Here is a 21,537-nt window from a genome sequence, read left to right on the forward strand (position 1 = left end):
CTCGCGCTGCGCGCCATCCACACATGGGAAGAGCCCCTTACGTTTGCGGTCCAGAAATGATTGTTATAATTAGTTATAAAATGTCTTCCTTCCATGTTTCAAGTCTTTTCGCTCCTGGAGTGCATGAGGCATGAGGGGGCCAACGATCAGACACTTCATGTTTTTGAAAAAGATCGTGCCGCCGCATTCGTGTACGATCCAGTGAAGCGAAAAGCGGTGCAAAAACGTGGCAGTTCTCGCTCCACAGCCGACTTCATTCTCGACGCAACCTGTCTATCTTGCGATCACCTTCGGACGATGGAAGATTGAGGAGGCGTTTGTAATTCTGTTTGCTGTTTTTTGTCTTGTCTTGCGGCCATGTGTGTGCGTGTTCTTGCTGGGTACATCAGTATGCTTCGTTGCTGCCTTGGGGCCGGGAGCTCTGGCGCGATGTGTGTGCCTCATAAATGTGAGGGACCCATAGAAACATGGCGTACTTCGTGCACCACGGTTCTGCCGTTTACCGGCACATTCGTACAGCCAAATGGAGCGTGTGTGTGTAGCAACAAATCGAGCATCCTTTTATCCTTCCAAGAGGGTGATTATGGTAATGGTAGGGAAGGGTGGGGGTGGGTTCAAAGCAGTTCCGTTCCATCCGCAGGAGCGCATATTTTCGCAGGTTCAATGAAATATACGCACCGACCGGTGCGCGAAGGTCACCCTGAAGGTGAAATCATTCCTGCAGGTTTGGAGAAACAAATGGGAGTGTGAGAGCAGGTAAAGTGAGGGTGAAAAAAAAAACAAAACAAAACGGAGCATTATTTTCGACAAGAAGATTCAAACAAGGCGCGGTGGCTCCAAACACAACACAGCATACACACACATGGGCCCGGCAGGTAGGCAAGGGCGGGCAGAAGGGGGATGGCAATTTTGTTTTCGGTGGGGTTGTTTGGTATTCCCACCGTTCTCCCGAAACGTGCCAGGACCAGGTTGGGCAAGGGATTGATGGTGATGGTGGAGCGTTTTTTTCTTCTTCAACCCTACGTCCCACCCCCTGAAGGTTTATGTGCACGCTCCGTTCAATGGTTGGTCGAGCGGAAACGCAAGCGTGTGTGTGATCCAAAATCTACCATCTCTTCTCTTCCCTCTTCGCCCCACAAATAACAACAAATCGCGAAACGCCGCGCGGCTGCTTGCCGCGGTTGGTTTCGTTTTCGTAAATATTTGCGTTCTTGTGCGAGCACACACTGCTAAAAGAGACACTGCTGGCGGAGGTGAAGGGGCAGGGTGGTTTCCTGGCGACTCGCAGCTAATGTGAAACCTGCACTCGATGCTTTGACGGTCCGAGGACGACGGGTTATCGGGTGGTTAAATATGGCTGTGCGCGCGCGATCGTGTCGCCACTATGCGCTCCATTCCAACGCAGGATCAACACGTAAGGATGCATGAACTGGGGTGAGATCACGCAGGGTAGTTGGGGGCAAAAAGAGAAGTGTGTGTGCCATCTTTGGCATTTTTCATTAACGCCTTCACAGAACGGTGCGACATGGGGCTGTCGTGCACCATAAAGAGTTGGCCCCGTTTTTTTCTTTGAAGACAGAAGAAAATCGATCCGGAATAAAGGGGTTTGTGGGTGCCGTTCGGTGACCAAAATTTGGATCCTGCTGGCTTGTGTTGCTCTGTTGTGGTGCCCATGGTTACCTTAGCAACGTGCAAGAAGCTAATGGGGGTCGTCGTGGGGTTTAATGACCACCGAAAATACAGGTCGGTCCAGCATAAAGCCAGTTAATGCTCTACAACAAGACGTGGGGGAGTGAGTTATGATTGTCTGGCTTAAAGCTTTATGTTAATAATTCACTGATTGTGGTGTGAGCCGCAAAAGTCAATACATTAACCACAAGGATCAAGGGTTTTGCTTGGCACTGGTAGAGGTTAACGACAGTATTGCACTACTTGCAATGGAAAGCAAACGATAAGAAAAGTAAAACAGTCGTGTGGTTATTACTTTTCAACCCCGACAAGAGTATGAAACGTGTTAAGCGTCTAGGTTGAATGTTGTTAATTCAATTGAAAACAATTTTGAAAGCAATGGGTACGATTTTCTTTTGATCTCGTATTTGATTCGTCTTGGTGTAAGTAGAACCTCATCTGGGACGTCAATTCATTCTGGAAAAGTTCCTTTTTAGGTTCCATGTTTACATCACATGAAGAGATCTTGGCCACGTTCTACTCCTTTTCTTAAGAATGTAGCATTCGTATAAGCTTTATATTCAGCTATATATTATTTATGAGCTTTATTTTCAAATGCTTTATCAGGTGTATTTGAGGCATTAACTCTCGTGTGCAGTAAGTCAGGTTTGACGTTTGCTGTGAAATTGCAACGCGATGCATCTTCTCTCATCGTTGAAGTTGAAGCCACACGTTTCATTTCATTTGAAGTTGAAGTTGAAGCCACACGTTTCATCAGTGGCTCCCCAAAAGTCACAGGTTAGGTGCTGTTTGGAGACACCCTCAGAAAAGGAAACGAACGTGAATGCGTGTTCACGTAGCGCCGGCGCAGTCCGGAACCTAATCCGGCAAACACAACACAGCACACCCATGCTCAAACACAGCTTTTGGTTTGGTCCGGTGTTTTGTTGTGTTTTTTCTGGACTATATGTTAATTTACTTTGGCAGAGTTGAATTTTAATAAGCAAACACACACGCACACACACATACACGCTTAATTTAATTTTCAATCAGCATGCCCGACAGGCAGGGTTTTCGGTAGTCGGAGAAACTTTTTACCATCGAAAGCGCGTAAACTCGGGAAAAAGGAGTTTACCTCAGTTCTACGACGTGCCCCTTTTCGTGAAATGCAACATAATGTACGCACACTCACACACACACACACACACACACACACACACACACACACGTGTTGGATGTGACGATTTGGGGAAGGTGGTGCGGATCGAAAGCTTCCTATATGGGATAGCCGTGGACAACAACAAAAAACCAGCTCCTGGTGAGGGGTTGGTGGTGCTATTTTTCGTACGTTTTGATTTAACGTTTTCGCGCACAGCAAAGCGCGTGAAACGAAACCGAAAGGAGAATATTTATGAGACTCCGGTGGTCGCTGACTGGGTGTCTTTGCATGGGAGGATGTGGGGAAAAGGGGTGTAGTAACTTGTGGTAAATTTATGGAGCGCATCGCTTGCGCCAGGTCTGTGGTTAGGTTGTAGGAACCGTCGCGGTGACTTGTATAATTCTTCTATTAAAACGCAATCAGCCCTCCTCGATCAGTGGATTTATATGCCCGGCTGCGAGTTCGAGATTTGTTTTATTATTCGTGTGTGCGTTATTGTCGTTGTATTATTTAGTCGTGCTTTTCTCCGGCAGCGCGTTGTACAGTGAAGCTACTATAAATGCGAAATGTGATTGTAAAAGCTTTATGCTCCTGACGTTCGAGTGGCTGGACCGGGCTTGGGTGGTGATTGCCCAATCAGTGTAGAGGCCCCTCAGCAATAATTCATGCTCACAGCGTGATGTGATGTGTTAATAAGCGCATTATTCACTCACCGTGTCGGTTTTTGGAATTAATAGTAGTGGCAGGACGCGGTGGTCTTCGTCGTCTTAGTCGTCGTTGCCCATCTAATGGGTCGGCAACACCAAACGGAGAGTGGGTAGAAGGGCAAATTCCACTCCCCATTACATACTGGCAGAGAAAACAAGAGCACACAGCTACACACACCGGTTTTGCACTCCACACCGAAAGAATCTTTCGGCCCACATTCGGAAGGCCCACCAAAGGTTTAGCGAAAAGGAAAAGTTTTGCTTTTGCACATTCGGGTCGGGCAAGAGGCCTTCTCCTCCCCCTCTCCAACTTTCGGAAAGGAACACCTCCGTCAACCTTACTGGTTCGAAGGAGACGCAGACCCTTTCCCGTCGCGTCGAAATAGTAGGTCGCGGGCTAGCGCGATCGCGAGCCCAGGAAAAACGGGTTCGTTCGTTCTCCAGCCTGCCCGGTTAGGTTGGTAGGTTTTGAAAATTGAGGCTTTGCGAAAAATGGTCAGACACGCGAGCGATTTCACAAATCTTAAGCCAAACTCTTTTCTGGAACCCTACCCCAGACCGTTTCTTCGACGACTCTCCAACCTGATCGATTGATCGTGTGTCTCATGCGGAGTACTAACTTTGACCCAATAAAGCGTGCCGTTCAGGCACTTGCTAGTGAGTAGGAGGAAGCAAGGTAGAGTTTTGAATCTGATCGAGTCAGAGATCAAGAGAGAAGAGAGTGACGAAAAACGAGGTCTACTGGCTCGATATATCCAATGTGGTCGTGTGTGGTAGGTGGAAAGCTTGGACTTTATAGACGCTGGCAGATCGATTGTATGGTAAATAGTGGTACCGTAGTCTGTAGGTTCCCCCAAACTGCTTTAAATCACCACCTTATGGCAGTTTGGTAGTTTGTGGATGAAACAAGAGGAGATCTCAAGACGAAGAAAAGGCTGGAGTTTTCTGTAGGATACTCTCAGTCTAGAGTCAACCCAATCCAATACACTGTCGAGGGGAATTGAAGTTACTTTCGTTCGCCGAGCAAAGTCTTCTTTCGATCGGTGGCAAGAGACGCAACGTAGGGCAATATCGCAATATATTAACTTTCGGTAAATTGAACCAATCCAGAGGTTCATTCCTAAGAGGCGAAAAGGGTACGGTAAGGTGGTAAGGCACAGATACACGGAGGCCAGCTGTCTGGCTAAGCTGCTGGGTTAGCTATCTCCTTTGGTTTGCAATCTTCGTCGTGCTTGTGTCGTGCTTGTGGCCTTATGAAGCCGGTGGTGCTGATGTCTGGTGGAGAGTGGCTTAAATATGCTCGGAGGGGGCCCAGACATCGAAACTTCAGGTGGCACAAGAGTCTCAGCCAAGATGGGATCAGCGCCGGTGGACAGTGGTGTGGATGTCGAAATTACCGGTTTTTTGTTTAGTGTATGTATGTTTGTTCGTTTATTTGTGTCCGTCCCAGTGGCTGGTTGTTGGAACCAGTCTGGACCTGCGGGGTGTCTTCAGATTCCGCCCGTACGTCCGTACTATCCAAAAGTTTGATCACTTAGATCCCCTCCCTGCGAAATCCCTCCATACGGACTAAAAGAAACTGGTTACGTTGGAAACAAGTTTTTCTGTTGGCGAAATTCGTGTGTCCAACGTGCTGAAGAAGAGGGAAGGTGAGCAGTTTCGAAGATGACAAGAGGGGGACTCAAACTGCGATCAAGAAGATCGCAAACGATAATGTCAACCAGCAAGCAAGCAAAGAGGACCTCCAATTTCTTTTAGAGATCTTGGAGTGTCTTGGAACCTCTCGCTTTCTGTGGACTTTCCTATAGTGTCCCCACGTGCCACGTGACCTTTCCAGGTTGTGTCGGTGCACCTGAATTGACGGTGGTCGTGCGGTTGGAAAGGAAAACCTTCACGATGATCATCATCAATTGGAACCGCGAGCGAACGGAAGCAATTCCGTCCGCGGCTAAACGAAATAATTAAATCCATCCGTTGCGAGCCGTTTCCTCACTCGAGAGGTCGTCGAAAATACTACTGGCATAGAGTACGAGACATACGCGAAGGTAACGCAAAAGGCAGTCAAGTATGAAACCCACAAAAACACAGAATAGATGACGATTGCTGATCGAATGATGATCGTTACGATCTTACGACTTCCATATCCTCCGGTTGCTTTCGATTTCCTTCTCGCCCGCGGCCTAATGAAAGGAAAATGAACGCAGGGTGAGGAAGGGGAGGAAAAGGTTGCAAGCCAACCGATCAATTGAACACCTTCCCTGTGTGCTCTCTCTCCGTGCCATCCACAAACGGTTTCATATACATTTATGCGTATGAGCACACTACTATTCCTTTCCGATTTCCTTCTTTCATTCCGTTTCGCTTACGCTTCCTTTTTCCTGTCTTCCATTCCATTCCACTGGCGTTGCGTTGCGTATCACACGCTAACGCTCATCTCTTCTTCTCTGCTGCTGCTCTAGTTGCTGCTGTCTCCTTCCGTGCGCTTCTCAATTGCTTCCTTTCGCTATCCGCGAGTCACGGTGTTTTGCTTTTGCTTTCGTCAGTCGCTGTTTGTTTCGTTTTGGTATTGCTTCGCTTCTCCCATTTGTGCGTGCATTTATTCGTTGTTTTTTCCTCTCATTCTCTTCTTTCCGTAGTTGCTGTGTTTCTCTTCTTTTAAATCGTACTTTTTTCTACTTCTCTTTTTATTTGCTTTCCTTTTCTTTTTATCACTTTGCATGTTTTTTTCCCCACTGTTTCATGATGCTGGGCCACAGCCCAAAGGGGTGTGTTGAACGGGCATGCAGGCAGGCTACTTTACGCAGGTTCAAGAGGGATTGATGATCACCGATGACGATGATCGTGATGATGATCGCGCACAACAGCGTAACTTTCCACGCTGATATCCCCGCTCGTACAATCTTTCCCTGCCATGCGGAGCAAGCGGTTTGCTTTTCTCTAGTTCGCTTTTCCTTTCTATTTCGCTTCCTTCACTTTCTGACCTTCAAATCCCAGATGGTGGGATTTAAGCCCCACGGCGGGAGGGGCGACGGTGGCAGAGCCATGACCCAAAGGCAATATAGCCTATTTCTAGGGGCTTTATCTGTTATTTATTGTATTTTCTTTCTTTCGCTCGCGATCATTCCCCCGCGGCCGCTCTCCCGCGCCCGCTCTCCCGCACCCTTGTGTTGCTGCTGTTGATGATGATGTTGTTAGTTAGTATGATGTGTGTTTTTCATCTCAATGTTTTTCTTGCCCTGCTTCTGCTAGTCGTTACTTGAATGTGTCGTTTTTTCTTGTTGTTGTTGGTACGTGTGGCAATTACCAACATTGGTAACAACTTGTTTTTTTTTCAAGCTTCCTTTTTTCATCGCTTCCACGCTTGTCTATTACATTCGAATGGTGTTGGTTTTGTGATGGTTTTGTTCCTCTTTTTCCTCGACAAATCTACCACTCACGCAAGTGTTGTATATATTTCACTCTGCCTATACGTACTTTCGTTTTCTTAGCGCATTACAATTGCGACTCAATAAAGGAAAAATAAACTGAAATGTCTATTTCAATCGCATTCTTTTGAGTGTTTTTTTCTTCCGTAAAATCACCAAAACAGTTCCAAAACAAAATCGGTTGGCTTATTACGTGATCGGTTGTAAAATTCACGGTAGCCGGGTGATGTTTACATTTAATTAAACACAAAAAAACCCGACGAAACAAGTCCCTTCCAAAAATTGTCCAAACTGCCGACAATTGCACAAACTTTAGTTTCACCTTCACCCGTTCGTTGATATGCATAACGCGTGTGTAGCGCAAAAACGCTTTCCAAACTCCGGCCAAAACCCGCGGGACATACATACCCCGACGTATCCAACCCGATGCACCTGCTTATACTTTTCGTTTTTTTTTTTGCGCTTGTAAAATCATGACTTGAGACGTTACCCGTTTCGAAACATACGGTGCGGTAACAAAAAGAAGAAGAGAACATGTACAGCTACACATTACCCAAAGTACAGGGTGCATTTTACCTCGCGCGACCTTTTCTCTTCACCCCTATTCCCCCTCCTTATACGTTTCATCCTTAGCGCACGATCAAGTTCGGTGTGTGAGCACGTTTTGCACCGAAAAGAGTATTTGGTGATATGACAGAAAATTGATACCGTTCGCCCGGAATCCGGGAATGCTCCCCCTATTCTCCCCGATGCGACGCTCCCTTCTGAATTCGATCGTTCAATTTTTTCGTTATTTGAAGCGCCGTGGCGCAATTGCGTATTACTCCAGCCCGGCCCCAACGACGAGTGAGTGTGTGCTTCCTGGAAGGGTCGTACCACGGTGGGATTCGCTATTTTATGTTTCATTGCTCCGCCCCCCCCCCTCAGGAAACTCGTTGAATCTTAAGTTTTGATCCTTATACTTGATCGGGGTTTGCAAGGCGAACGATTTGGTGGTTCGATGTGATTTTCCAACGATTCGTTTCCTTTTTAATGCTTTGGACGATTGAATGACGAAACGAGAAACCAGAGCGTCATTTGGGCTGGCCTCTGGCGGCTTCTTGATATCGGGTTCGGTTGCATTCCGTCCCACCTCCGGGAGGTTGTGTCGAGGCAGCCCTTGTAAGCCGACACCACGGTACGTTTTCAAGGAAATCGGAAATGCAACGAGTACTGGTGTTGCTCCTGCTGCATTTGGTTGCATTGAAACGAATGTTCGTGAATGGGGTTTATAACGTTCTTGAAGCTGGAATGTGCATGCTTTGTGTGGGAGAGGATGCAAAATTGTTTAATTATATAAAATGTATCGATTCAAAGCTGGTGGTGATGCCTTTACCCACTCTAAATACAATGTACCCAGTGGGTACAGCAGTCTCCGTTTCAGGTTGCGTGTGAGAGATCAATCAATGTCCATGTCACTCCTCCAGGGGAGAAACCAGGAAAAGGATACATTGCCGGACGCACGACGGGGTCTTTGAAGATCGCACCAATAAGGACGAGGACAACGAGACGCACCGAGACACACACACAAACACGCACAACCTACGGAGATGCCTTGTCGTGTGTGGTTCTTTCCTTGACCAATTCCACCACCAAGCCCATGCCAGACGCCTTCCAGTTTCGGTTCTCTGTGTATGTTCGAATCCATTTATTTATATCTGTATCTCACTTATTCACTCTGCCTTGGCCCCTAGGTGCTGTTTCTGTAAAACCAGTTTCAATGTTATTTGTCGCTTTTGAATCTTAGCCTGTCTCTCTCTCTTTTTCTCTACCTCTCTTCTCGTCTCTCTCTCTCTGTCCCTCTCTCTCCATATCTCCTTCCTTCCCTCACTTTTCGTCTCTTGTTTTGCGCGGACGTGTCTGGGATGTTTGAAGAATTCCCTGTACGACGACGCATTAGACACCGTTTCAACGGCAGGCCAGCAAATTTTGGGACCGAAGCTCAATCATTGAAATAAATACGCACTTTACAATTAACCACAGTTTTGCAGGCCATTACATGAACAGCTACCAGTATGTGTGTGCGTGTGCGCCATGAAGTGGGTTCGGTAGCTTAAATTAAGTAAATTATTGATGTATACTGTACACTGTTCTTGGTCCGCAACGACGCGGGCGGTCATCAATTTTCGTGTTAAGCCGTCTTTTCCCACCTCCATCACACTTCCTCCACCTTCTGCAGTTGAAGACGAACTTCATTAGCCACTCGGGCCATTAGCAGTTAACTGGAAAGGTTACTTCGTTCTTTCGTTCGTTTGTTCGCGCTTCTCTGTAACACAAGAACTTGCGGCTCTAGTGCGTTGAGTGCGTAAGCGCACATGTCACACATCTGATTGGTGGTGGACAAATTTTGTTCGCCCCAGCACAGCAGCCTCTTGTGTCAGATCATATGTGGTAGAGCGCCCTCATTCATGCATGCGTGCCGCCGCCTTATTCTGTTCTCGTCGTCGATTTCCATCAATTCCAAAGCGATCGACCAGCAATCGAGATCGGTAAACAAACGATTTTCGAACGCCACTTCATTGAACTAACAAGCTCCGGTGGTTGGTTGGCTGTGAACATGTTACGGACCGTCGCTAGGCGACCTATTTCGTTTCGGTACCGGGCGATGATGCAAAACAGGCAGAGTGAGACAGAGACAGAGAGAGAGAGAGAGAGAGAGCAGCGAGATGAATGAAAGTGCGAGTGAAAACCGAAAGTGGTTCCAATCTAGAACGTTTAGACCGGGCTGCGGGTTGCTGCTGGTGCCGGAACGGTTAAACCCGCGTACGCACTCGGCGTTCCGTCGTGAGTGCGTACGCGCGCGTGTGCGTTAGATCAGAATACGGCCAGAAGATGCATACGGCTCAAAACACGTTAATAAAACAGCTGGCAGAGTTTCTTTAATGATTTAGGGACTTATGGGTGGGCTTTGGAGCGCGGGCAAGACATTAAAATATAATTAAAAAATAATATAGGTAAATAATTCTAACAAAGGTTGGACAAATGGTCACTTACCACAGTACGTCGCTAGGTACTGATTTCGGACGCCTTTTGCAACCATTGTTGCTGCTGTGCTCGACGCCAAGTGGAAGGAAATTACAAAACACACACACAAACACACCCGTTTATCACTCGTTGAACAACGTTCGAAGTACTTGACACTTCAATATTAAGCCTTAAATTGAGCGACAAAGGAACTATCGACACTCTACACTGCTTCACATTCCGGAACCTTGTTCCGGATCAAATGCAGACAACTGGCAGCTCTCTAACAAAAACTCCTTTTCTTAGGAGGATAATTTTCAGCTAGTACTGCTGGGGATTTTCCAAATCCAGCTTGAGTAGTTCAAACTTTCAACCCCAAATAACAAAAAAAAAAAAAAACACTTTCACTACTCACCGCCACACACTCGAACACTCTTTGTGGGGTTGACACCAATTTGCCAACGTAGTTTATTTTTTATTTTTCACCAAAACTTTTTCTGTCCGCTATTTTCGGTTTGCCACCATCAAACCGATGCACCGAGCTGGCTGGCTGGCTGGCAGCCGTTTTCTACATCACCTTACCCTGCCGGTGCCCTTTTGGCGGTTTCGGTTTCGTAGAAAACGAGGACGAGGTTGCCACGTATGAGTGTGTGTTACTGGTTGCAAGCGTTCAAAATTATGCAACAACACACTGGTGCAACGCGAACCGTTGTTGCACGCACATATAAGATTCTTCAGCTGCGCTCACGCACGTGACGCCTGGTGGTCGACTTTTCAGGGTTGGTTCTTGGAGTTGCTTATCGTCCAAGCACTACCCCCAAAACTGCTTCCTATTGGTGGCCAAATTTCACTTTCACTTTCACTTTTGGGCTTGCTGGATTGAACAATGATAGACGGTTTCTCTAAATTTCAAACAGTGAACCAACCCCCTTTCAGTCGCACAATTGTGCGTGCGTCGTGCGTATTTGACGACTTTTCAGAGACGAGTGCGCCAACACACACACTCGGGAGCGTTCGTCACCTTTGGTCTCCGAGTTTGAAAACGAGACTGAGGGTGCCGACGGTACCGGACTCGGTTCCAAATCAGACGGAGGCGACGTACTGCTGTTGCGTTTGCTCACCGCGTTGAAACCGCGCGTGAGCCGGCCTTTTTCTGTGTTATGTGAGAGGGCGTCGTGAGAGCGAAACCGAACCGACCGACTCGACCGAACCGACGTGCGTGCTGCTTACTCACGATCGAGCCGTGGGCGAGAAGCCGTAACGCATACGTGCGTAGCCGCTTGCCGAGGAGGACGATTGCACGCACGGCACGGTACGGCACGCACTGCAGTTCCGATTGCACTGAGGGGGTGACCCCAGGGGGTGAACAGAAAAGGTAAACAAAGAATTAATCATTCACTGTGTGCGTGTGTCTCTCTCTCTCTGAATTTTGTGCGTCGCTCAATCGATCGTGCTGAGTGTTTGCCGGTATAACACTCCCGGAAAACTACAGTAACGTTTACGCAAACGGCATTAAACTTTAGTTTCTTCCTACACTGCTTACTGGAGCACTTAAACCGCGTAATTGGAACGAACCCCGAACTCTTGCGCTGAATGATGATCGCGATCGTGGCCGCTCGAAGGACGGATGCCGACTGCGATCGTACGCGACCGTGCAGGGACAGATGTAGCCAAACCGCAGCCGCACTACCACCACCACCACCACCGCTCATTACCCACACAACCCGTTCCCGTCGCGCCTCGGAATGGGTGCTGGAGTGATACTACGACCAACGACTGCTGCCGCTGATAATCTTGCTCCTCTCGACGGCCGCTAATGAAGATGATGTGTGGTATTTTTTAACATTATTTACCTCCTCCCTCATTTTCCCGTATCGCTTGTCCCTCTTTGCATGTGTGTGCGTATGGTTGTGAGAACATGAGGAGGTTGTTTTTTGTTTATGTTTTGCTGCCACACTATCTGCTCCTCTCGTGGGCTCGAGGATCTTTGCGGCCGGACTGCAACGATGTTTGGACGTTTTGTTTTCTGTTTCTCGGTCACTGTTGTTAGCAGAGCAAGTGTAAAAGGCAACAATCGCGCAACTGTTGATCATGAACACGGGCAAGAACTTGTGGCGTTTGTGTCGGTGTGCGTACACTGCTTGATTACTCTTTTCTGCTCTTTTTCGCAGTTGCTAATGATCAGCTAAGTCCCACTGCTGCACCAACCGCGAAGCTTATGGAGGCCGATTAGAGGCTGCCGAGCACATGGTTGTTGGGTGGGTTTGGTGCTGGTTATAAGAACACCTTTCAATGCACGGTTTCCCTTTCTCTAACACACACTCACACTCTCACGCTTCTCTTGGTTTCCCACTTGCGCTTTCCCGTCGATTCTGTGCGTTTCACTCTGCGAACTTTGCACGCACAGGGCATAGGGTTGTGTGGATCGCGGAACCGCACGCGCAAGCGGGAGCTATATCCGCACCGTTTCTCTATCGTTTGTGGACTAAAAAAACCTTCTCCCAGCGAGTGTGACTGAGTACTACTACACGCAGCCAGCCACCGCCGCCGTCTGGCTGTGGCGCTCCAAGTACACGCGGCCGCAATTGCGCTTTGCTCTCGCGTATTCTCAGTGCGTTTTTTCAGTCTTCTCGCGTATACACGCAACGCGCACATATACGCAAGCGAAGTACGGCAAAGGCGGCGGCTTTGGAGCGTTGGAATCGGTTGCGAGAGCGCCGCGAGAACTGAAGAGAACGCTGGCAAGGTTCCGCTGCACCCCCCCGGGTTGCGCGGCCACACGGAGTCACTCACGTTGTCGCTGGGGTATGTTTGCGCATGGAAAAGGGTGCCAAGAGAGAAAGAGATAGATAGACATAGAAAGAGAAGGAGATAAAGAGAGATGGATATAGAGAGTTACATAGGATAGGGAGGAGGAGAGAGGATTGAGGAGGGAAGGTTGGATACTAGAGTAAAATAGGAGAAGTGAGGTGCGAGACTCTATCCAGCATCTAGCATGTTGAAAAGATAATGGGGAAGTTCGGTGGAAGTCCGGTGGAAGGGTCGTGCGTGTCGTCGTGCTGTGACGTCATCGAGCGGGCTGCGTTCTGCTGCGCTGGGGTATGTCTGTGCGGGAGTGGTGGAATTAGGAAACAAAAAAGAGGACAACAATACAGTAAAACGTAGGTTTATAACAAATCTAGATATTGGGTGTTGGTTGGGTGCGTATGATAGCACTTTCCGTTTCTCGCACGCACTCGGCGACGGCCAGACGTGGACAAGTGCAATCGACAACGGGAAGCTGATTGTTGTCAATTTGTAGTTCGTAAACTAATGGGCTTAGGGGCACAAAGAGTTACATGCTTGTGCGATGTATTTCAATGTAGGTTTTCAATTTAACAATCATTAAAACCGTACTATGTCTGAGTGGTAATGCGGTAATTTATTTATTATTGCCTTCTAATTAGAGACTTTGTGATAAGATAATCACGTTGGTCATTTAAGTTTATTGGCACTTTCGTTACAAACTTAATAGAAAAGTGCCTATTTTCATGAACCTTTAAATGGGTTCGTTTGCGTTTGAAATTTGTTTCTATCTCTAAAATAATATGAAGATTAAGTCACGTTGCTGTTCCTACGTAGCTTTAACGAGGTATTTTTGATATGGGGTATCTGACATTGTTCATAATTTAAACCGTTTAACTGAACTGAACTAAAAATATGTCCACGATGATTTATGAACAATAAACAAGAAACAGGAAGACATGATGCTGTAAGACATCCATTTTGTTTGATGTTACATTGTTAGTTCCTTAAAAACAAGGCTTTGATTCTGGATTGAAGGACGCATTCATGTTTCCCCTGTTTCTGGTTGTTACATCTCATTCGCATCAAACGAACGCTGTTGCGCAGCGGAAGCCAATTTAAGTTTTGCTCCTTTTTTGAAAACACAAAAACACTCCACAATCAGAGCGGTACTTCCTTTGCTCAACACAGGGTAGTTCTTTTTTAAACGCGGTTTAACAACGTTCAAAATACAGCCAATCGTTTTTCCACTGATTTGTGCTATCGGTCGTAATAATCTATTAACGAGCTGGGTAGTTTTGCTTTATTTTGTTGTCCGTATCACCGCAGCGGAATGTCTCTTGCTACAACACAAAAAAAAGATGCTTTTCCTCAAAAAGAGCATTGGCGGCTGGTCTTACGAAATTTCAAATCAGTGCTATACACTTGCTTATGTATTCTGCGGGTCAGCATGCATAATCAGTATAAGTATTGTATCGGTTTTGGTCGTTTTGCGTAGCTGGCAGATGCCGATAAGTTAGCTGGACGTTGCTATGGCCTAATTCGGAGCAGTTGCAATCAATGCAATCTGGTAGAGCACGTTCCGCTTCATCAGTCGTTGCTCCGAAATAATGAGTTAAAAAAGGAAAACTGGTCCTAATTAAAGGCTGTATTATGTAGCTGCAGAGTTCTACTTTCTCCTGCATCCTGTATGCATTCGTCAAAAAGGTCAAACGAAACGCTTTTATGTTGAGTCAGTGGCCTTGTTTATTTATAATCAATGATGGACAATGTATGCAAATGCTGTCATCCATTAATTGGTAGGTCGGCCTATCCGATAGTACGATCTGCTCCTTATTTTAATGACGACTAGCTTTCCATTGATATTATTAATATACCCTGCACTATACAATGATTCAGATGTGTTTCTAACAGAGAACATAAGTCATCGGAAACATCACTTCCACAACCTAATCAATTGATGCCCTTTTTTGGCGCATTTCATACATGTATGCTCGTTCGGACGTTAACACACGGCTGTCACGGCTCGTCTGGAGGCAAAATTTGTGTGGCTTATCAATTCAATCAACGGGCAATTAGAATATCGTTAGAAAATCGAAACCAAATCGCAATATTGTGTGCGCCGAAACCGAAACACCCAGTTTCCTCGCATTCTAATTTTCAACGACCGCATTCAACATGGGGCGGCGGGCGTTCCATTCCGATCAATCTAATGATCGATGATGTACATATCAACTCACAAACACATACACCACATGCTGTCGAATGCAACGGCTGCAAGCGCTTTCGCGCAGCTGAAATCACGTATTTCCCATATAACATAAAAATGTTTGCTTCGCAACTGCCATATGGGCATCAACCTTAACATCTCCCGCTCCCCTTTGCTCCGGGTTTGGTAGGGTGCGGTTTCTATTTGGTTGATTTGGTACGCCGTCTGAACATCGGTTAGCGGTAACAATCTAAAATAGAATGCACTTGCAGTAGACGTTTGTTGCAGCAGACTGGCGGCGTCCGGTGGTGAGTTTCGGATAGGACGATCGTCTCTCGCTGGGGAGGAAGATAACGGGGTAGTCCGGCGACCTAATGTCAGCGAATCGGGGCTTCAATAAAAGAACCATTTGGTCGCCTCGGAGAACCGTGGGTGGGGGGAGTGGGAGAGTTGAGGGGATGATGCCGTGGTGCAACATTTTAACTCAACCCCAACCAATTGCCAATCGTATCCGACTCGACAGACAGCCGCAGCCGCACTAATAATCATCAATAAAATTTTGCAAACTCTGTTCCCTTTTGATGCCGGTTACACGCATATGGTGGCAACTAATATGATATTAGAAGCGGAAAAAGAACGCCACTGTAATATCAATAAATTTAGTGATAAGATCGTATACAGTCGTACTATGTTGCGAGAAGCATACATTGAAAAGTATATCGAATTGCAACAGGCAAATTTATCCGCTGCGCCTTTTGTCTTTGTCTTTTCCGTTTTAGTTATTTATAACGTCTGGACGCACTGTTGGCAGTCTGCCAAAACTGGGACACTGAATCGATACCGTCCCTCCTATCCACTTACCTTAAGTATGCGTTGATCTAAATTACATCTTGCCTTCTCACTCGCTCCAACTACTGCACGCGCACACACAGTCACCAATACAGCAACAAAAACCGTAGTCCATTTGACTAGACAACACTAATTGCAGCATTGCAGCCCAGATCGTACGCACATTCCGTTACCGTTTGCTAGTGCCGCAAGTGCTATCACATCACTCTTTCATCTACGGTGCTACTATTACTCGAAGGAAGGATAAGAACTATCAGTACTTTCACTTATAGACAGCGAGACCAATGTTTACGTTTGCATTGTGCAGAGATTGTTTTTGTTGCCAACAGCCGACAACTGGTAAACGACTTTCTTTCACAGTTTGACAGTTCGTGAGTGTACGTCGAATGAGCAGAATGAGTGTTCTCATGCAAAAAAAACAACACTAAGGGAGTATTCTAACTGTGAGTGCGTTAGAAATGCATAGTATATTTTTGTGTTAGTTTATCGTTTTACTATCGAATATGTGGTACTTCATAAAGAGAAACGATTGTCCATAACGTATGTAATTTGTTGAATTATTAATAAAAAAAGTGTTTAAAAATTCTTTCTCACCGAACTCAATTTGGAACGAAGCAAATGAGTTACTTCTAAGGCATGCGCATTTCAACACCCCATCTGACCGTCGCGTGCCCTCGCACGTTTGAACCGCTCATTTGAACCGCTGCACGGGGAAGGTCGAAAAAGAAAAAGCACCAGCAACAAAAATTCGTTTGAACTGCATTTACTCCTCTGTTAACGTCCAATATTACCTTTTTTTTTGCAAGAGTGACCCGCTTGTGGTATGGCTCCGGTCGTCAATATCGCCCGGTCATCGCCGGTTTGGCCTCGTTTCGATGTACTGCAGTGGTACGGTCGTTCTTCTACATCCGTACGTTGACTCATGCCAACACTTACTGCCGCACACAATAACGGGACTGAATGGTGTGCAAAAAAGCATGGGCCCACCCCATTTCTCATCTCATTTGTACTGAAATGTAATGATTTTGTTTTTGTTTTTGATCCAAAAAAAGATGGCTACGGAAAAATTGTATTGTAGACAGCAGCAAAAGCTCCATGACGTTGCGCAAGACGCGTAGTTGACGATGTTCGCTTTTGAAATCGCGCCCTAAGATAGGAGGCCTTCTTGTCAAACGGAAACTGATGGAGGCGGATGGTCCTTCATCTCCGAGGGCGTTGTTTGGTTTGAGTGCAAAATTATGTCAATGTGAAAATGAACGGTACATTGAGAATCGTGTCACGTATTTATCACGATCAAATGTTGTCTTAGCGCCCTGTCGAGACTTCGCTAGATAATTTTGAGATGCAAGTATTGCGCGTGCTGGATGTCTATGGAAAGGACTTAACGAAGAGAAACAATACAGCTTGTTGCTAACATTGTTGAATATTTAAGGGTCGATCGCAAAGAAAAAAATGCGTTACAAGTAGATTGTAACTTAGCATGGCGTTAGGCTTCAATAAAATGCTAACCACTACAGCAGACAGGAGGTTATATTATTGAAATGTAAGAGGTTTAAAGATATTCTGGAACACAACATTGTTACAGACACATCAATAACGGGCTTTTAGGTACTTTCCTGTCACGTGGCCACGAGGCAAAAGAAATGAGCATTGTATTACAATATCCGTTACAAATAGATACGGTTTTAGGGATGTGTTTGTTGGAATAGAAATTGTACATTCATCTCACGTTCTCGTAAACGATTATGGGCTTTAACGAAATTAAGTACTCATTACCGCACAGTTAATCGTTGTAAGCAGTATCTGCTTTGTAGACATGGAATACTTTTTTCGGTTGTTGCCTCCAGGCGGAAGGTTGGAGAATCCCATCAAATGGTAATGAACGGAAGGCAACCGCCATTTGACCTTGTGTACTGTGGGACATAAAATTAAGCTTTTTATATGTGGTTATCGTCTGTCAGAGGATTTTTTTTATAGTAGATTTGTATTTTTCAGAAAATGATTTCACGTGAATGTTTATTTTGTGTCGTTTACTTCTCCATAATGCGTTCTATTTCATGGAAGGTTTTACCCTTAGTTTCCGGCATTGCCAACAACACAAACAACATGCCCAGGAGGGAACAGATTGCAAAGAATAGCAACAACCCATACATGCCAAAAACAATACTGAGTGTTGAAAAGTACTGCAAGAGAAAGCGGAAAAGTTGATGTTGAAAACTAATTCTACCAAGAAATATCAAAATCGTTTTATACCTTCAGCGCAATAAATGCAAACGTCCAGTTCGTCACCATGCATAAGGTGGTTGCGAATCCTTTGATCTGTAAAGTAATCAAAGGTTGTTTTGAAAACCGCAAAGCAAGCAATAGAATTGAACAGTCGTTCATAGATCATACCTTTTGTGGCATGATTTCCGCCAGCACAACGAACGGCATCGTTCCGACGCCTACTGTGCCAATGAAAACGATTACGGAGAAGCAAACCAAAGGCAGCCAGCTGAACGACGTTAGATCGTACCCTAGCTCCTGACCGTAGCAGTACGACGCAAAGACACTCTGTCCGAGTGTCAACCCAACGGACGAGATGAGTAGCAGGATCTGGCCCAGTTTTTGGGGTTTCACAGAATGAAAGAATAATAAGAGAGGATTGCATTTGAAGATGTAGTTCCGTTGCTCCAGAATTTAGAGCTTGGTGCTGGGAGTTCCGTGATGGAAGAGCACATACCTTTCGACCTATACGGTCCACTAGCAGCGTGCAGACGTAGCACCCGATGAGCTGAATCAACCCGACCACAATGACCGACAGGCTGGGCGATAGATTCAGCACCGAGCCAGACTCGGCAAATACCGACTGGGCATAGTTCATCATGTAGAAGCAACCGCAGAACTGATTCAGCGCCATCAGTGTCAGGCAGATTAGCAAGCCAAGCTGTGCATGGCGGCTCGCTAGAAAATGAATGCAAAAAGGGAAAGAAAACCCCGCCCGTTTTAATATCCGTTTTGGTGAAAAAAGGCACAGAAAAGGATATTGGGAATTTTAACTGAAATCGCTCCACGATAGCACGGTTGCGTCCTTGGCGTGTACGCTCTGTAGCAGCTGAAGCTCACGGACGTACTCATCCTCCCCGATAGTGTCCTTTTCCGACCGGATGCCACGGAAGAAGCGCAATGAGCGTTCGGCAGCCTGGAACGATGGGGCGTTACAAAAAAACTCGCTTAAGGAAGTCTTCTAGAGTAAAGCGGAGGAGAATTGATAAGCTTACCGCAAGCTTTTGCACCTTGGCTAAATGGGACGGAGTTTCGGGCAGGAAACAGAAGGTTGCGAGAAAAAACACTGGAACGCTGACGGAGACCCACGGGATGGTGTAATAATGCAGCAGTGCACCGGCAAGATATGCAAACTCCACGCCCAAACAACACGACAGGATGAGCAACGAGGACAGCGTACCTCGGTGACTGTTGGAAAGAAAAGAGAGAAAAAAAACAATACAGGCGGTCCCCGAGATACACGGTACCTCTTATACGCAGATTCGGAGATACGCGGATTTCTAAATTTAACAATTCTTTGAACAAATTCAATTGTTTTCACACATCTAAAACCACCCCCTACTTGCAAAATTACACTAAGATTAGTGATGTTTTGGGTGGCAATTCGACTTACGCGGAAATTCGAGATACGCGATATTTTGCGGCCGTTTTCGGTCCCCGTTAACCGTGTATCTCGGACCCTGCTTGTATTTCAATGTTATCGGTTGTAACGAACGTATTTGAATTTGTCCTTACCTTGTGCAGGCTATTTCGGACACGTAGAGTGGGGTTACGACAAACTCAATACCACCCGCCAGCCCACCGAGAAAGCGAGCTCCCATCAGATAGCCGGGATGATTGGCCATGATGACCAGCACCCAGCACACGACCAACGGCAGTCCCGCTATCCAAGCCGTCCACTTGCGTCCGAGCCGGTCCACAATCGCACCACCGACGAGCGTACCGACAATCCCACCCAGACAGAGGGCGCCACCGATCCAGGACGCTTGCTGCAGCGTAATGGCTCCCGACTCCAGCAGCCTCTCATCACCGGCGGATGTCTGCAGCGTGGGCAGAGCGGACGAGGACCAGCCACTGATCATTCCATAGCTAACACCGAGTAGATTCACTGACCAGGAAGTAAAGAAATTAAGGAAGAACCAGCGGCACGATAAGTCTACGGACGCACTTTGTGTGGTGAGTAAATAACTGCTGGACACAGTTGCTTTCACTTATCACGGGCTTTAAATTACAGTGTGCTGAGGCGACTGTCGCCTAGCAACGGTATCATTTTGGTAAACAATTATGCTGGAAAAGCTGTCTTATTGTTGGTTGGGCGCACAAAAACGTACTTCCGGGCGTGTGGCAGCACTAAATAATTAAAATGCACATCAGTTTCGAATCTCGGGTCGAAAATCAAACTGCTTCAATCAACTGCAAGCTTCAACTTTGGAACTCACAAGATGCACACAAAAGCAACAGTGCATGATTATGCCTGTTTCCGGTATGTGTGTGTGTAGTTGGATCCATGTGCATGGCACAAACTAGAGACAGCTTGCAACACAGATTGCTACTGTTTGTGTGCTTTATGCAACTCCGGGTTCGCTTTCGAGATCTGCATCACCGATATTAAACGGAGCTTAAGTAGGCTAAAACCCGGTTTTCGTGAGCTCGTCAACACTCCAAATCGGTGCGATTTTCCCTCGCTGGTGATGCTTTTTGAAAGTAGTTGTGGCGGTTTTTGACGTTTCGAGCAAGGGTTTTTGCGAGGGATGGCCGCCAAAAAGCTCGCCTTGCCCTGCGGGAAGCAAATTGGTTTATTTATACCTTTATTTAGCCCCGAGCGAATGTGTGTGCGTTTTTTTAAAGTTCACTTAGGTAACTAGGTAAAGAACAGGGTCGAAACATCCGAATCCAGAACTGCCGTTTGTTAAAAGCATATTTTTAATGGAATCTTTTGGCGTTGCACAAAACACTCAAAATCATAGTGTTTGGAGTGAAGTAAGCTTTCGGTTATGTTGCCTTTTTTGTTAGATTTAGACGGAAAAAAGCAATTTCAATTAAGTATGGCAGAAAGGAATAATTTCTTACAACACGTTGAATGCGTTTTCCACATGCATGTGAAAGGTGGGAAATTTATCGCTCACTAAACATGCACGCAGACACCATCAGCTTCCGAAAATGTGCCGATTTCAATTCATACCCTTGTCCCAAAACATGAGTATTACACAGCCCATTAAATCACAAATTGTTCCTGTCACACCAGGCACACTAACGAACCTAAAACGGTGGCCATATACTGCCGCAGCACACCCACACGGCCCATCGTGGTGCGGTAGTTTGTCACGCGGAGGTAATGAACCTGCCCTGGTTGGTCTCACTGTTCTGCTCTGTCGTCCTGGTGCGCTCGCGGGCTACTACAACCGCGTCGTCGATGAAGCTTTGGAGTTAGGCTGCCAGTCCGTCTTGCCGAGCACTGGCAGTCTATCTGTGGCGGTGTTTACTCTGATAAACAGCTGGCCGCAGGGCCCGAGTTGTTCACTCTGCTTACGCGCGGCCCGTGTGGCCAGTTTACACTGTCTTTGGGTTTTGATTTATGCACCGTCCGGCAACGACCGGACAGCATCAGCCATCCGTCAGGGCTTTGTGCCTTTAGCAGGGGGTTTGGGGTGCCTAACGATTTCGGCAAGTGTGTGTTCATCATTTGTT

The 21,537-nt window shown here is 46.5% G+C and overlaps 2 protein-coding genes across 2 annotated transcripts in view; both read right to left on the reverse strand.

Moving 5' to 3' along the window:
* LOC120959281 (uncharacterized) overlaps positions 1-16,163 on the reverse strand; it is a 31,099-nt gene extending 14,936 nt beyond the window's left edge. The window contains exons 1-2 of the mRNA XM_040382562.2: positions 15,817-16,163; positions 9,993-13,067 (exon numbers count right to left, since the gene is read on the reverse strand). Of these exons, the coding sequence (XP_040238496.2) occupies positions 9,993-10,038 (46 nt within the window). The 5' untranslated portion in view covers positions 10,039-13,067; positions 15,817-16,163. The remainder of the gene's footprint in view (positions 1-9,992; positions 13,068-15,816) is intronic.
* Positions 16,164-18,725: 2,562 nt separating this feature from the next.
* On the reverse strand, positions 18,726-21,319 carry LOC120959282 (solute carrier family 2, facilitated glucose transporter member 8-like). Its single transcript, XM_049608132.1, has 4 exons — positions 21,109-21,319; positions 19,585-19,957; positions 19,065-19,257; positions 18,726-18,985 (listed from the first exon to the last, which is right to left on the reverse strand). Exons 1-4 carry the CDS (start codon positions 21,152-21,154, stop codon positions 18,839-18,841), a joined length of 759 nt encoding a protein of 252 aa, XP_049464089.1. The 5' UTR covers positions 21,155-21,319; the 3' UTR covers positions 18,726-18,838.
* Positions 21,320-21,537: the final 218 nt, after the last annotated feature.

Source organism: Anopheles coluzzii, chromosome 3 (assembly GCF_943734685.1).
Source record: "Anopheles coluzzii chromosome 3, AcolN3, whole genome shotgun sequence".
NCBI lineage: Eukaryota > Metazoa > Arthropoda > Insecta > Diptera > Culicidae > Anopheles > Anopheles coluzzii.